The following is a 17,411-nucleotide window of genomic DNA, read 5'->3' on the forward strand; positions in this document are numbered from 1 at the left end:
GAATTGGGAACTGGAGTTTTTATTAAGTATTATCATAAGTAACTAACAGAAATAAAAACAGGAAAAAATTGGGATGTACTGGAGGATATAGCGCTAAAAATAACAACTTTCTTTTCAAAGATTTTGTTTATTTGTTCATGAGAGAGAGAGAGAGAGAGAGGCAGAGACATAGGCAGAGGGACAAGCAAGCTCCCTGCCGGGATCCTGATGCGGGGACTTGATCCCAGGAACCCAAGATCACAACCTGAGCCAAAGGCAGATGCTCAACCACTGAGCCACCCAGGTGTCCCAATGACAAGGAACTTGATCCAGAAGCTACTTCAAGGCCTTTCTGCACTTTGGGGTTGTCATTCTCTAGGTCAGACTACTATGCTGTAGGAAGGAGGAATTTAACAGAGTGCTTTGACTGAATGCTAAGGAATACTGGGTTTTCTCGATCAGCCTAGTGGCTGGGAATAATTTTATGTCACCTACTGCCAAACTCACATCATAGAAAAGACCGATTTGTTTTGTACTGTCTTGACCACTTGAAGATGGTCTCTGTCATCTATAAGATAGGGTTTGTTAGGACATGTCTTCAGATAGTACTTCTTGACTGTGCTACTTTCTGTTCTCCATGTCCGAGAGAGACAGAGAGGAGGAGGAGGGAGAGCGAGAGAAAGAGAGCAAGCGCACGCATGCAGCAGACAAACATACAGAGGCCAAAGAATTTTTCAACTATCTGCATTTTCTTTTACAGATCTGAAGAAAACTCTTGCTGTGCTGTTGGATAACATCTTGCAGCGCATTGGCAAGTTAGAGTCAAAAGTGGACAATCTTGTTGTCAATGGCACAGGGACAAACTCGACCAACTCCACTACGGCTGTTCCCAGCTTGGTAGCACTTGAGAAAATTAATGTGGCAGGTAAGAACGGCACTTGTGTGTCCTGACTTGGAGTCAGACTCTGCTTTGAACCAGGAAGAGAATAAAGGAGCACAGTGGTTCTTCCTGGTATCAATGTCATAAACTTGGTACGGCCCCTCTAAAGCTGATTTTGAATTTGTTTTTGATTAACATGTTAAAAGACTTTTAAAGTTTCATCATGATTCGTAATCCTGGTGGCTTCTGTGACATATTTCACATAATGAGCTCCTGGAATTCACTTTTAATGAGAAGATTCATAGCATGGATAAGTGAAATAGAGAGGTTATCTGGGAAGCTCATGCCAGTTGGAGGTCCTTTCTCCTCATTTTTGTCAGTTTCAAAAAATCTGTTCCATATAATAGATTCTCTCCTTCCCATTGTTAAAGAAGAGCCACGATTGCAGAAAATGCCTCCTGTGTGTATATGGGGAGATGCAAATTCTGGAAATGGCACTGATGAAATAAATGGACCCCACCCGATCTTGGGCTGATTCTGCTGCCCACTCATGGACACCAACCTGCGTTTCTCCCTGGGGTGGATTTAGTCTAGTCCCTTCTTAAAACTAGACTCTTGGATGAGAGAAGAAGAATAGATTAAAGAAAAAGCTCAAATCACGTACAGTGTGTATTGCCTATGGCTTGTGTCGGATACCCCCATCGCACTGTCCTGGGGTTAGCCTCTGGGTCTCTGTATTTAGCCAGGACTTGTTCTTATTAGGATGACAAAGCAGAGCCCGAGGATTAGGATAAGGTGCTTTGGGTGAACGGTTGTAGATGAGTTGTCTGCATTTCTGGTGGTGGTATCCAAACTCTAGCAAATGGATAAAATAAGGGGCTGGGTTGCTTTCGGATACTTTGAAAATCTAATTTAGTGTACTTTTTGGTTTCTCTCTACCTCTGACTTGCATTATAGAAATGTACGGACTTTAGCAGGAGAGATTCTTCTCCTTTCCTACCTCCTAGTGTCAAAACATTTAATTGTTTCACATTATGCAAGCTTGTTGTATTACCTTTCTGTTATGTTCTTTGCCCTTTAGCAAGTGTTAAATCACAAAATATATTTCTAATAATCCAAAGTGTCCAACCCAAGAAAGGTATTAAAAATAACTTTTAATTACAACACAGAGGCAGTGTCATCTGGGCCATAAATCCTATCTTCCCTGCAGTTTTCAACAGCTTCTGTAATTAGACAAGAAAACCTCCCACTGTGTTGAGCTGCTTATTAATAAATGGAACCCATGCCTCTCCAACCTCCACTCCTCCACCCCCGTCCCCAGTAGGAAACGCTACTGAAAAGGTCCTATCTGATTTCCTGGCAGTTCTGCGTTTTCCTGTTTCCAGAGGTGGAGTGGGGTGCTCTGTCTGCCTTTACCTTCACTGCTTCCCACGGCCTCTGTTGTATACGGCCCATGTAAATAAGTCAGTTGTCATTCTCTACCCTGAGAAGGGATCTTGCTGACTCTGTCCTGTTTGTGTGCCAGGCTCACAGGGAGACTCACACTGCCTGGGCTTCAGGTGCCTGGGTTCAGAACGGTGGATAGAACTTCAGGAGTGAATTGGGAGGGAGTCGGTGGCTCCTTCTTTCAAGCGGGATCCTAACTCCATGTATTGAGTTAGTTAGCTTACTCCATTAACCCCTCTTGAGCACGATTTCTAAGTTGTTGGGTCTGATGGGTCTCCTTTCCATGTGCCACTGGTACTCTGTTTTTACTAGTATTTAAAGGACCTTTAGGATTTTGTGTGTTTTGTGGGGGTGGGCAGGAGGAGAAGGGAGCCAATTTAGAGTTGTGCCTTTAGTAATTAACCTCATTGTCACTCCTTTGCATCTTTTGTATATGCTACACTCTGAGATTTTTAATGGCCAATTAAGAAGATAGCATATATGCATAAAATCCCATAAAAGGTGGCCATGTAAGGGGAGGTAGCTATGAGGCTTCTCATAGGAAGTTACATTTTGAAAGTAGGTAGTATTGAGGCATAGGGTCCTCATGAAAGAGACACAGATTAGAAGTGGATTGTGACTCAGGAAATAATTGGCAGGAAGAGGAGGAAACTAACATCCAGCAACTATCCAGGAAATACCGGTCACTGTTTGTGATCCTTGGAGGCACATGATTTTACTCCGTCTTCTCAACGTCTATGATTGCATTACTGGTTTCACAGGTTTTATGGAGTTGAAGTGTTTGGAGGGGGGATACCTTTAGTGTAGGAATCCTCTGAGCTCAGCTTAAGACCCAGCACCATTAAGAGAAGAGGTTGTGAGTGTTGGCTCCATCTTCCTGGCTCTCGTTTGTAAATCATCACAAAAGGGCAACTTTAGAAAAATATGCTGCCATTTTCTTAGAGGCTCCTAGAGAGCTGACAGTTTCCTGGGATATTTAATAACCTGTCTACTAAGGAAGTTCTCTGTATCTTAAGGGTCTGTTTTTATGGCCAGCCTGTGTAAAAACAAGCTTGTCCCTCTGTGTGCACGGGCAGTCCTCCCTTAGGCCTTAATGGCCACAGTGGATGTAGACATGAGGGAGTGGGGAGGAGGGCTTTATATTTTGTCAGTTGAACAACCTATTTCTAAACTGTTTGCCCTGTCTGTAGATTAGGGTGCCAAAGAGAAGGATAAAATGTAAGTTTGTACACTTGTTCAGGAAAAAGCCATTTATTGCTTTTGTTGCCCTCTCTCCAATCCATGGCCATATTGTCCCCAGACCCCTGCTCTGGAGCCTGGAGAGCGTTCATTTTTAGAGGGTTCCAATTTTTTTTTAAGAGGGTTCCAATCCTGAGTGAAGTTTTTCTCTTTCTTTTTGCATTAAGACATGTGGTAATTGCTCAGAAATGTTCTCCCTGGTGTGTCTTTACTGCTTACTCTGGTGTCTTATTGCTCGCTGATGTTTCTGATTGCTTACTGTTGTGTCTTATTGCTTGCTGATATATCTTCTGGTTGGCTCTAAACTGCTTCTAAATTAGGTACCCATAGCAGTTGAAGAAGGGTTCCCTAAATTTATTTTCTTTTTAGGCATAGCTCTGTATACGTGTGTATGCGTGTGCCCTTCCTCTGTTTAGCTGTATTTTCTGTACCTTGTATCCAAAATGGCTTTTCTTTCTAAATTTATCACTCTTGGGCTTTTTTATTCTGTGAAAGCAACGTTCCCCTAGAGAAATCTCGCTGGAAATGAACTCCATTGAAATCAAGAATTAGCTCGAACTGCGTTCTTGAGCTTGGTTTAACTTCTGGAAGACGAAAATGAATCGAAGAAACAAAAATCTAGATTTTAAAATATCCCCACCCTTCAACCAGTCACATAGTAAATCAGTTTCTACTCCTTGAAAGAACTTGAATCTTTACCAAAATTACACACTTTCAGAATGAGGCATTTGTTTTTGGAAAGACCGATTCTGCTTTTCTCTACTTTTATGATCTTAAATTATGAAGCAGAGTGAATAGCATTGGATCTGTTGTTCTTTGCCGTGTGCAACATAGAGGAAAGGTAAAAAAAAAAAAAAAAAAATTGTGATAATGAAAGTGCTTGCCTTTTGAGGCCTGACAGTGTCCACTTGATCTTTGTTTTGTCCTTAGTGCCTTGTCCAAAGCCTACCTGTTGAAAGTACACAATAAACGCCCCCTGGGATTGGATTGTGCTGGAGGGGACAGCATGTGGTTTCATTGCTAAAAGGAATGTCTCCTTTTGGTTCCTCTTTTCCATTTCTGCTTATGGGATTTGCATGGAAGTGGGGCTTGGCATCTCATTTCCTTTACTCAAACCTTAGCAAACACCACCTATGAAGTAGAGTTTTGTTTTTGTTTTGTTTTGCTTTTTTAATCTGTCATGTCTGAGCTTCCCACAAATGCTTCCATGCTGTGGAGTCTTCATAGAATGTGATGGTTACAACTCTAGATGGTAGTATTTTAGGGAATGGGCACTCTTTCGATCAGTTGGGGCGGGGGGGGGGGGGGGCATGAGTGCGTGTGTACCTCTGCATTTATTTACTTATGCTTTAAAGAACTAGTTGTCATTCACATCAGCTGAATAAGTCACCAGCATTGAGGGTTAGCTATAAGGCACAACTTGATGATAACATTAAGGCTGATGTCCAATAGTGAGTCTAAACCAAACTTTAGCCAGGCCTACATTTCACAAATGTCAGTAATCACACACTGTGTAGTATGTGTAGTATCACAGTGTCTGCAGGTGACGTGCAATGTATTTGAGCTTGGATGCTGTTCTCAATAAAAAGAACCATAATTATTATTCTACCATTTAAAAACTGAAAATGAAAAATGTCCCTGCTGAGTTTCAGGACTTGCATTTGGAAGTGCAATTTTCCCCCTTTTGTGCTGCTAATGAACCTTGAAATTAACTTGCATCTGTGTTGTTTTCTCACTTGGGTCCCCATGTTACCAGTTGTGTTGGAGTAGCACCTAAAGTGCCTCAACCCCCTGCCCAGCTCCACAGGTGGCTTTTTGGGGATCAGGTAATGGCCGGTGTGTGGCACTCCAGATGGCTGGGCAGACAGGAGAGGGCTGGGTGCTTTCTTATTAACATGAGTGAGAAACACAGTTGTTTCTACATCTACATGTATATCTACATGTACATGTCGTTTCCAGTTTCATTCTTTATAAGGACAGCACTAAATACTTGGCTGCTTGTCAGAGATAATTCTTTTGGTATCTTCCTAGAAAAATGTATGTCATTGCTGGTGTGGTTTTCATTTTGTGTGGTCAGGGTGTTTTGATTTTTGTCATGAAGAAGGAGAAAGGAGGGCAGGAGGAGGAAGAGAAAGAGAACTATAGTTCGAGAGAAGTGATGCTAACCTTATGAGCATGGATATTTATAGCACTGATGCTCAACTGCTGGCAATTTTGCAAACCCCTCCACCCCCCTGGCCATGCTTAGCGATGTCTGGAGACATTTCTGGTTGACATCTAGGAGGTACTATTGGAATCTAGTAGAAAGAGGCCAAGGATGCTGCCAAACAATCTGTGGTGCATAGGCTAGCCCCCACAATAGCAAACTCTCTAGCCTAAAATGTCAATTGTAGGGGCACCTGGGTGGCCCAGTGGTCACATGTCTGCCTTTGGCTCAGGTTGTGATCCCAGGGTTCTGGGATTGAGTGCCAGCATCAGGCTCCCCACAGAAGCCTGCTTCTCCCGTTGCCTATGTCTCTGCCTCTCACTATGTGTTTTTCATGAATAAATAAACATTTTTTAAAAGTATCAATTGTACGGTGGTTGAGGAGCCCTGATCTACAAGGTAGTATTGGAATCTGGTGTTTCACTTAAGACCAGTGCAGAAAGATGCTAGGATGTTGTGCTCAGCTGATGGGCCAGCCAACACATAAAATATCCTTCTCTCGGGATCCCTGGGTGGCTCAGCAGTTTAGCACCTGCCTTTGGCCTAGGGTGTGGTCCTGGAGTCCGGGGATCGAGTCCCACATCAGGCTCCCTGCATGGAGCCTGCTTCTCCTTCTGCCTGTGTCTCTGCCTCTCTCTCTCTCTCTCTCTCTCTCTCTTTCTCTCATAAATAAATAAATAAAATCTTTAAAAAAAAAAATCTCTCTTCCTTGCAAGGCTGTTGGCAAGTCCTCAGCCCCAACCACTTTTAGCTTTGCAACTGATCTTTGAGACCTCCAAGAAAGAGATTTTTATAAACTCCCGGAAGGCTCTTGGGATCCTGACCTTTAAGAAACTCCTTTCCTGGACCCACTCCAGTAAATTTTTGGCAACATGCATTTTACTCCTGCTTCTATAGAAGGTAATTATTTCTTTTCATGAAAGAGCCGCTAATTCAGAATAATGATGGCAAAGTAGTCTGAGAGAGTAGATTTAAATTACAGGAATGGGTTAGAGGAAATTCTATTTTATTAATTTTTCTCAGAGTATATAATTATCAAGACATGAGAGAGTAAATTAAATAAGGTAAGAAAAACAAGACAGGTCCCCCAAGATCCACTTTACAGCGTGAAACAACTTACGTAGCATATTTGGAGCAGTAGAAAAGGAGATGATCCTGAACAAGGTAGGTTGAGGGAGTCTGTGAAGAGTAAAACTCAGAAGTTTGTATTGGTTATGGAAGCAGTGACAACTGAGGGGACTTTAAATAAAGCAGGAGGACAATGAGACGAGACCTGAGTTTTTGGAGAAGAATTAGTGGCCAAGTGGAAGTGGGGTGCTTTAAAGGGGGAAGCCAGGTGAGAGAGTTTAGTGGAGTAGGTGGGAGAAGGCTTGAAAGGAGGCATGTGCATGATGCCCAAGGGAAGGGGGATTAGAGACCTGAGTCAGGTGGAGGTGATGTCAGGACACTGGTGGACGACAGGAGAGAACAAGGCGGGGGGTGGGGGGGGTGCTGTCATCATGACCAAGTGATGCCTTTATTGAGGAAACAAGCCCACAAAGACAGGATCTTGTGAGGACAGTAGCCATGTGTTAATGTGGGTTGCTTTACTGCAAGCCATTTGTTTAAGGAAGATCAGTTTAAAGGAAGTTGGAACATTGGTTCTAGTGCTCAGGACTTGAAAGGCTTCGTGGAAGGCAGTGGTTTGGAGCCAGGCTGTCCTAGTTCAGATCCCAGCTCCACCACTTTAATGCCTCTGTGACCATGGGCATCTTTCTTAACTTTTCTATGGCCCTCTTTACTCATTTGTACAATTGGGGAAATAATAGTAGTGCCCATTTTCTTGGTAGTTGTTGATGGGGATTAAGTAAACCACCTCAGACATATGCCTGGTACAAAGTTAGCACTAAATGAGTGTTAATTACAGTTTACAAGCCACATCGATGTAGCTTTTATTTTGTTGATGTAAGAATGGAAATTGCAGTAACTAGTTATTAGAATATCACAAATAACTAATATTTGTGTAATGTTGTATAGATTAGAAAATAATTTTGTATGTGTTAGTTCATTTGAGTGCTTTAAATTTACAGTTCCCAAATGGACCTTTTTTGTCGGTACTTAAAGGCTTAGCAGGATACCCATGTGTTGTCAATAATCTCTTTAAAAAGAGGCAAAAAAATCTTAAATGGAAAGGGAGTTGGGGGCCCATGCAGTTGACTACTTCCAGAGATGATGCTGAGCTGCCCTGCCTTCTGATTTGGCTTCATTCTAAGGCCATCTTCTCAGGGTGGTGGTTGAAATGGTCACTGGGGGGTCTAGGTTGCTGGCAACATTCTTGAAGGGGTGTGGTTCAGATCATCTTGGCTTGCTGTATATGCCTATCCATGATCTAGTCACAGTACTCGATGACATCTTGATTGGGTCATGCAGGTCACCCCAGGGTTTCACGGTGGGGGGAAAAGTCCTTAAAGAGAGCCCAGGCAGCAGATAAAATAGGTATGACTACCAGAGACCCACGTCACATTATTGGTTTGGATTTCCAGAATTGTCCTAAACCGTCTGCAGCCATACCACCCCGAACACACCCAATCTCATCATAATTGTCCTAAGCCTGACTCAAACTTTTCTTTCCTTGGTGGTTCAGAGGACGAAGCTTCCAGAATGCTAACCTTCCTTCTCCCATTCGAAATGCTGCTGTTATGGCTGAATGTGGCACAGCCCTGCGGGGAGCTTGCCTCGCCTACACCCTGCTATTTATTTATGCTGTTATACATTTACCTGTTTCTGTCCTCGGCCTGGAATGCCCTTCTGCTTTCCTGGTTCTTCTTTATCAGCTTTTCCAAGACTCCTCTGAAGCACTGGCTCCCATAAAAAGCCTTCCTGAGATCCCCTCCAGCCTCAGGAGTTTCTGGTGCCCTTGCTTTGTGTTTTCACAACTGTTATTATGTACATCCTTGGACCTTCCCATACTTTATCTGTCTCCACAGCCAAGCTCTAAGCTCTTTGAAGGCATGGGCAAAATATCCTGCATTTTTCTTTTGAACCCAGTACCTAAGTGAGAGCCTGGCAAATAGCAGGATCTCAGTAGGAGTCCAAGTGAATGTACTTCTTCCTCTCCGGGACATGAACCAGGTCAGCTGCCGTCCTAAAACTTGTATCGTGACAGTGATGGCCACGTGGTCAGTTCTAGATCAGTGTGTCTGCCACTGGCCTGCTTTGACAATTAAGTGAATACTTTTGGAATCCCCCAATGCACCTGGAAAGTTGCATTGCAGTTGACTGTTATCTTGTTCAAGGGGGGAATTGCCTTGCTTTGCTACACTTTTAAGAAAACTAGGGCTACATAACAAGACTTTATTTTGTAACTCTTGGTGGCTGGTTATGTAAGTAGGATTTAAACACTTCTAACGAGCTATAGTAGAGATGACTATCAATGAGTAGTCCTTGCAGAAAAGTGGGAACCCACTAATCCTTTAGACTTAGTACTCAACCTTCAAGAAGTACATGGCTTTTTTTCATTTCAGTAAGTCAGAGTATGTATCCCAGTGAGGAATGCTGTTTTCCCCAGCCACTTGAGGTTGGTGAAGGACAGGAGCTCTTAGGAACCTGTACTATGGGATTGGCCGTGCACTTTGCTTTTGTTGGTGAAAATTCCTCTATATGGGGCTCTTCAGTGGATTGGAGATAGGACAGGCTGAAATAGTCTCGTTTTAATCAGAAGGCAACAGATCCCACTTGCTCTTAATTTGGCTAAATCGGGTACATGTATACAGTTGTACTATCAGTCTGCATATGGTATTGATTCATTAGACATTCCACAGCCACAGCATAGCATATGCTTTCCCACGGATACTCCCTTGTCTTTACCATTCCATCCTTTACCTGTTTTTATTGACACATGTCTCAAAAAGGCAGTCTGGAGCCTGAGATTTAAAAATTCAGAAAAAATTGTAGAATTAAAGTTGTTTCAATGGGAGCAGGGGGCTGTGTCTATCTCTGGGTGGTTAAAACAGTTTCTTAGGTATGAATGCTTGTGGGGATTTTGATGGATTTCCTTTTAAGCTCTGCTTTTGACTTTGCAGATCCATAGCTGCTAAAATTAGGCAACCTAAATGAAAATCAGTTGTTAGGTTTTGTTGATGTTTTTTGCCTTCTTGGTGTGTCTCAGAAAAAGAAAAGAGAAAGCAGCCTGTATTGTGAAGGTGATCTGAAATTGTTGGCTGAGTTTAAAAAGGAAGCAAAGGGGCATCCAGTTAGATGTGTGGCCAAGAGTGGCTGAGCCGCCCCACAGTTCTGGGCAGCAAATGTCCTTTCCATTACTGTCCAGAATGGTCTCCTTGACCTTTGGACATTCAGCACATCTCACGAGCAAGATCACAGCACCCAAGTCAACTCATGTCAAGCTGAGGACCCGTGGCATTGACAGAGGCAGCAGAGGGACTATGTGTCTGGGGTCGATGGAGGGTTTAAATTGCATTTTGATTTGCCTCGTCAGAGTTGGCCAGCTATACTATTAGCTGGTCTTAAGCTGTCTTGATGTTCCATGTTGGTGAGGTTTTAGAGTCAGCATTAATAGTGGGAACTTGCTCTCTACCTCCATGCAGCTAGAGATGGGCTCTTAAAAGTCATTACAGAAGAGCCACAGTGAGCATCAAGTAAAGGACTTGTCCCCCAACAGCAGGGGAGGCATTTGCACAAGATTGAATAGCAGCCATAGGATTGTGGTTCAGACACAGACTTTGGACCCTGCCACCTCAGGTTCAAATCTTAGCTCTACCACCACCTGCCTGTGTGTCCTTGGATAAACTCAGTTTCATCATCAGCAAAATGGGGATAAAGTACCTGTGCCATGGGATCATTGTGAGGATTGAGTTCATACATGGGAAACACTTGAGGCTGGGCACAAAATCAGAGCACAGTAACTCGTGGCCTTTGGGACATGCACTTCTTAACTTGACCTGGAGGCTTGGCCTCTGAGCCAGAGTGTAACAGCACATGGTTAGTGCTTATTGAGTGTGTAAACTACATAGTCATAATGTTGTATTTTATAGAGAAAATAGTATAGGAACCTGGGAAAAGTTATTTCTGTAAGTTACTTGACTGTCACAGGCCAGACCTGGTCTGGCATTATACAGTCTTGAACAGAACTCCTGGCTTCCTTTTTTACTCACCGTTGGCATCTTATTTACCATCACTGGGCTTCAGCTTCAAGCTCTGTGTGGAGATAGTGATGCCAACACTATCCTTATGTGCCCTTGAGGATGCAGTGAGTTAATGCATCTGAGAGTCTAGCACAGTTCTTAACCCCACTTACCTACAGATCCTGCTTTTTGGGGTTAAGACTTGTTAAAAGGGAGGAGGCACAAATATAATATGGCAAACATTGTATGTTTTATACAGCCAACATTGGATGGTGCCAAGACTTGTGTCAGGCAGTGGAAAGGCAGCCAGGTAAGAAACTAGAGTTTCTCTTGTAAACAAAGGGCCACACTGTGTAGCGGAGAAGGAAGGGAGTATTGGCAGTGCTTATAATACCTTTCCTGACCCTCAGCCTAGAGCTTCTTTCATACTAGTTCAAGAGGACCTGTTGGTTTTGCCTGACCTTTTGGCCTTAGGCACGAACTCCAAACTCTCTGGCCATCTAGGGATAGGAGAGGGATAGGAGTAACCTGTAGGAATTAGCATAGAAGGAATTTTCATAATCACATGGTGGAAGGCATGCAGCCCTCGTCACAGCAAACTGAAGAAGTCTGGAAACTGCCTGACCCCTCACGGTACCTTCTCACTCAGAAGTAGGGAGGGGAATTCCTGTGCCGTGGAGCTCAGCTCTCAAGAGAAGACAGTCATTAACCTGTCTAAACTTTATGCTAATAGAACTTTCTCAATAATTGCTTTCATTAAGCATGGTTAATATGAGCTGAACAAGTTGTGGCAAGATGAGCAGAACAAAGTAAATATTTAGGACTTTATTTCAGGGTTCATTTGGGTTAGGGCAAAGAGAAGATTAGTAAAAGCTGAATCTGATGGTATCTGACACTGAAATATAGGAGACTACTTGACTGAAGTTCCAGTGGTTTCTCTTCAGTAGCTCTCTGGATACCAATTGGGTGTTTTCCAGGTGACAGTTATGAGCTCTGGTCTCTCCTTACATTTTTGGCCCTTGTCAGACAGAGTAACATGGTGATGAAGAGAAACTGCCTTCTCTGTACTTCTGGGAATGTTGTGAGGATTAAGAAGGTGGCTCTTGGCCCATGACTGTGCCATGTAGGGAGGACTGTTGTTCCCTAAAGTAGAGGGCTGTTAGTAGCCACTGAGTTGGCCAAGAAAGCCCAGGGTGAGTGCTTGCTCATGGCTGGACATGCTAACCCGTCATCTGATAGTGCCAAGGGATTTACCTAGCCTTGGTTTTCAGGCCTCTTGGCTACCGGTAGCAAAAAAGCAGCCATAACCTCTGTCTTTGAGTCTATGTAACAATAGGGTAGAAGTTTCAAAAGGAAAGATTTGATAAATAGCATTTTTCTTTTGTATTACAAAAAAGTATAAAGTTTCCTGCAAAAAAAATGTGGAAATGAAGCAATAAATCAGGTGAGGAGAGAGCAGGGAGGGGGGTACCGTTTCAGACTGGGCAGATTGTCAGGGGTAGCCTCTCTGAAATGACATTGAACAGATAGCCAAGTGAGTGAGGAAGGGAGCCATGAGGGTACCTGAGGAAGGTTGTTCCATGCAGAGGGAGCAGGAGGAGACCCAGGTGTGTGCAGCAGACAGCAGTATACAGGCTTCATGCTCAGGCTCCTGGGGCTTGAATCTGAGTTCCAGGAGCAGATTGACTTTGGCCAGCATTTAGGGAGGTCACATCTTCATCTCCTCATCTGTGCTACAGAAACCAGCTCACGGGGCATTGGGAAGCCACATGAAAAAGTGTGTAAGAAGAGCTGGCACACAGTGCTTGGAAAATATTGGCCATTATTATAATGATCAAAATGTAGTTTCAGCAAATGGGTTTAAAAGGCTCTCTGTGAGACTTTGTTCCACAGACCTTTTAACCAAAGCTAACGAGCTTCAAAATTGTATTAGAGGCACCAAAGTGGGAGCAAGTTCTATTTGTTCCAAAGAATAAGCTAAATATAGTCAAGATTGTAACAGAAGGGTCACACATTTGGGGGGGGGGTGGGCTTTTGGTCATGAAGTGGGTACAGTGTGTGGAGATCAATTTCTTGTATATATGTTGCTGTCTATTCAAATATAAAACCCCTGTTGAGGACTGTTTTTACAGAAACCATCCTCATTTGGAGATTTTGGTGTGTGATCTTGAGTCCTCAGAAGGCCACAGTAAAGTTGTCATTAGTCCTGTGTGGTATGTGTGAGGTTTGACCTACATTATAGATTCATGTGTCCTGAAAGATAGTACTCAGGTAAGTAAGTCATAGTGATATGTCTGAATCCAGGATCCATCCTGAAAGATAGTGCTCAGATAAGTAAGTTGTAGTGATACGTCTGAATCCAGGATCCAGATTTTCTCACTGTTTGAGTCAACTCTTGTGCTCCCCTTGACTCAGGGTGATAGCTTGGAAACATAGAGCCATGGGGCGAAGGTCTGGTCCCACCTCCCAGGCTCTACAGGACTCCTTTCTTGTAGATGACATTCACTCTCTACCAACTACTCTAAGCTTGCAAAGGGAAGAATCATAGAGATGCCACTGGGTGGTCTGCGTGTGTCGCTAAGGCAAAAAAGACATGGGCGTCAATACAGGAAGGTCTCTGAGAAAGCGGTGACTGGCTAGTGATTGGCTAACTGGCATTTAGAAGATTTCAGAATGTCCACCAAGTTGAGGGATGCCAGGCCTAGGAGCTGTGAGCTCTGGTGAAGGAGGGTAAGACTAGGAACCAGGAGGTCTGGGTTCTAGGCCTGCTGCTGTCAGAACTGACTGTGAGATCATCTAGTTTTTCTATTTCTTTTTTCATAGACACCTTTTTATGGACTTTTAGGAAGACATCAGGATGACTTAATCTTTCCTCCAAAGGGAGGGACTGCAACCTTCTAAAATCCTTGGTGCACAATCCTCCAGCCTTATCTGAACAATTCTAGATGTCCCACAACCAGTCGAATGGACCACATTTGCATCACAGTCTGTATGGCAGGTTAACAGACTATGGCCCATGAGCCAGAGCTGGTCCATCGCCCATTTTTGTAAAGACAGATTTCAAATACAGTCTTGCCCATATGCTTTCGTTACATGGCTGCTTTGGTGCTACTGCAGTAGAACTGAGAAGTTGTGGAAGGTGTCATGGAGACCTTATGGCCCCCAGAGCTGAAAATAGTATCTTGCCCTTTATAGAAAAAATTGAAAAAAAAAAAAAAGAAAAAGGTTGCCAGCCCTTAGTCTGAGCGAATGGTGTTCCCTGGAGTGCAGCCTGTGTCCCTGGGTCCCTGGTAGGGATCAACTCCTCAGAAAGAGGATTCACGGCAACTCTTGCTGGGTGGTCTTGGCTTCGCCTTCCAGACCAAGTCCTACTCATCTTTGCAGACATGGGTCATGTGTCCTGTAGCATATTCCTCTGGAGGCAGATTGTCCTCACCACCCTCAGGTCTGTCACCGGTGCATTGCCGGTGAGGTGTCCTGATCCCTTGCCTTCTGGTCACCCTCCTCTAAGCATGCTCCAGTTTGCCAGTACTCTCCACTTAACTCAGGAAGCCAGAACTGTGTCTATTCTTCTGGAAACTGAGTAATCCAGAACTTGGTGGAAAAGAGGAGCCTTGCCCTTGAGTCCAACACACCGGGCTTGTTCTGTGTAGCCTGAATGCACAGAAGCCACAGCATGCTGCAGCTATGATTTACAGAATAAACCTTCCAGTGCTCTCTGTATGGACTGTTGTTAGACCAAGTTGTCTCCCTATCCCTATACCTGTTTTGCCTCCTGACAACTCATGCTTTTATTCCCGGAGTATGGAATTTTACCCTTAATTCCTATTCAATATTATTTTATTTATTTTCCATATATTTATATATTACATTGACTCTTAAAGGTTTTTGTTGTCTTTTGAATTACTTGGTTTTTTTCTTCCAAGTGGGTCACCAGTATTTCTATTTTGGCTTTCAGTCTGCACTAGAGACAGCTTCCAAGATGACATGGGTTCAGAGATCAACATTGTTTTAGTGCAATCACTCACACATACAAATACAGCTAGTTAGCCTGTCACTTTCCCATCTTACAAAGATACTGTGAAAAGGTGAAGTCAGGGTGTCATGTCACAGGACATTTCGTGTTTTTCCCCATTGCTGGTCTAGTGCTCTTTCAGAAAGGGAGGAGGAGGGAGTTGTGGACTTTAGTTTCATTGGTATTGTAAGTACTGTTAAGTCATCTGTTTAATAATTTTCTCTAAAATGTTGCCAGGAATGACCAGGAATCTTATTCTAAATTTTCATAATCTTACCCTTTGCCACACTTTAGTATGAGGAAAACTTTTACCCATTCTGGTCTTCTCAGCAGTTCCTTAAGAGTGGTGCAGACCTTCCTCCTCCTTCCGATCTCATCATACTTGCCATCCCATAGATTTTTGACAGTAGGAACTAAAGGCAGAGTTGTTTAAAGGCACTACAGAAAGGACTTTAAAGTAGTGCCTTTAAACAACTCTGCCTTTAGTTGTTTGAAATTAACAGTGGAAATAATCACCTTAGGTAATGCCTGGTATGGATGTAACACGCTGACCTCGGGAAATGCCAGTCCTGCTAACACAGCTTGGATTCACTTACTTTCCAACAGTATGGCTTGTCGCCTCACTGCTGCATGTCTCTTGTATCTCTTGAACCTTCTTTTTTTGTTCTTTGTAGAAGAGAACTCACGCATCCTTTCCAAGTTGGTCAATTTCCCTTTGAAATAGCTGCTTTCTTAGTAAAGGATGCAGTTGTGAATGTGAGACCAGGAAGCTAGTCATGGTGGTACTGGTATTTGAAGACGGTCTCCTCTCAGCCATCCTCAGACTCTGCACATATGGCAATGTTGAGTCTTAAGAGAAGGAGTCCATGGATGGATGGGTACATGGTACCTATTCCTGAATGTGGCTGAACAGATCAGATTTGCTTGTGTTTCCAAAGAACCAAAAAATAGCCACTGTCTATTGATGAGTCCATCAATAGACAAGTATGTTGTTATTCTTGTCCCAGAGCAGACCTGCAAAATAATCATCCCAATTTAAAAGCAAGATGTGGCAGGGTAGGAGATGGTGGAAAATCTGCCCAACCTGGTGAAAGCCTGAGCTGGGATTTAGACCCTAGTTGGCTTGAACCTGAGGTGCATGTTCAAAGATAACTGCCCACATCTGGGAAGATAGAATTTCACTGAATATCAGGCAGAAGGACCACACATGGGGTGTTTTTAAAGACAAGAATAGTTTAAGCTCAAGAGGGAAGATAATCTTAAGAGCCAAGACCTTTTTGGTGATTTGGATGTGATTGTAAATGTTTCAGGTGCCAAGCATACTTGGTTTTGTGAATTTTTGATGTTTTTGGCCTTCTTTTTGCTGTCATGTATTAATCGCCCTTGAATTTTCTTCTTACCATTAAATATTCCAAGTGAGATCATTTTCTCTAGAGAAATACCAAGAATTGTTTTCCAATTTTCATTTTTTTCTGCTTTAAAAATTTGAAACAAAATAAAAATGCTTGATAGAGTGAAGTTAAGTCATTGTAGGAGGTGGGGAAAATAGTAGAGAAAAGAATAAATAAGAAATAAAAAGGATCTGTAATCCTGTTATCTAGAGCACATGACTGTTAACATATGGTTATTCTTTCCTGCTCTTTTTTTCTTTTTTTTTTAATTTTTTTAAAATTTATTTATGATAGTCACACAGAGAGAGAGAGAGGCAGAGACACAGGCAGAGGGAGAAGCAGGCTCCATGCTCCGGGAGCCTGACGTGGGATTTGATCCCTGGTCTCCAGGATCACGCCCTGGGCCAAAGGCAGGCGCCAAACCGCTGCGCCACCCAGGGATCCCCCTGCTCTTTTTTTCTAAGTGTGTAGTGCATAAAAACAATTGTACTCGATATAATTTTTAAATCCCGGTTTTTAAGGGATCCTGCTTTTTTTTTTTTTTTTTTTGTTCTCTAAAAGCTTTATTTTTAAAATATCTACATAATATTATCTATTTCATTACCTAGGTCCCTATTTTTAAATCCCCCGTCCCTCCCTTTTTTCCTATTACAAAGATCATTGTAGTTAACATAAGTCTCTACATATCTGATTATTTTCTTGGGAGAAATTCTCAGGTATAAAATGGCTATGCCTAAAGTGTAAGCATTTTTTTTTTTTTTAGGTTTTTAGGTTTAATTTTTTTCCTCAAATTAGCACAGATACGTCATTTTAAAACTCAAATAACATGGGTTCCTAACAGCCACCTTCCCCTGCCCTACACATCTCTGTTTCTTGCCCCTGTCGCTGACTGAGGTTCCTCAAATGCAAATACCTTTAACTCCTTTTATTTTTTTCTAAAGATTTTATTCATTTATTCATGAGACAGAGAGAGAGAGAGAGAGGCAGAGACACAGGCAGAGGGAGAAGCAGGCTTCATGCAGGGACCCCAATGTGGGACTCGATCCCAGGACTCCAGAATCATGCCCTGAACCGAAGGCAGACGCTTAACCACTAAGCTACCCAGGCGTCCCCCTTTAACTCCTTTTAGTTGCCT

At 42.9% G+C, this 17,411-nt stretch overlaps 1 protein-coding gene across 7 annotated transcripts in view; it reads left to right on the forward strand.

Annotated features, from left to right (window-relative positions):
- MGAT5 (alpha-1,6-mannosylglycoprotein 6-beta-N-acetylglucosaminyltransferase) overlaps window positions 1–17,411 on the forward strand; it is a 339,366-nt gene that overhangs the window by 137,934 nt on the left and 184,021 nt on the right. For all 7 annotated transcript variants that reach the window (XM_049097328.1, XM_049097329.1, XM_049097326.1 and 4 more), the window contains one exon: window positions 740–904. In XM_049097328.1, the coding sequence (XP_048953285.1) occupies window positions 740–904 (165 nt within the window). The remainder of the gene's footprint in view (window positions 1–739; window positions 905–17,411) is intronic.

This window comes from Canis lupus, chromosome 19 (genome assembly GCF_003254725.2).
Source record: "Canis lupus dingo isolate Sandy chromosome 19, ASM325472v2, whole genome shotgun sequence".
In the NCBI taxonomy this organism is placed as follows: domain Eukaryota; kingdom Metazoa; phylum Chordata; class Mammalia; order Carnivora; family Canidae; genus Canis; species Canis lupus.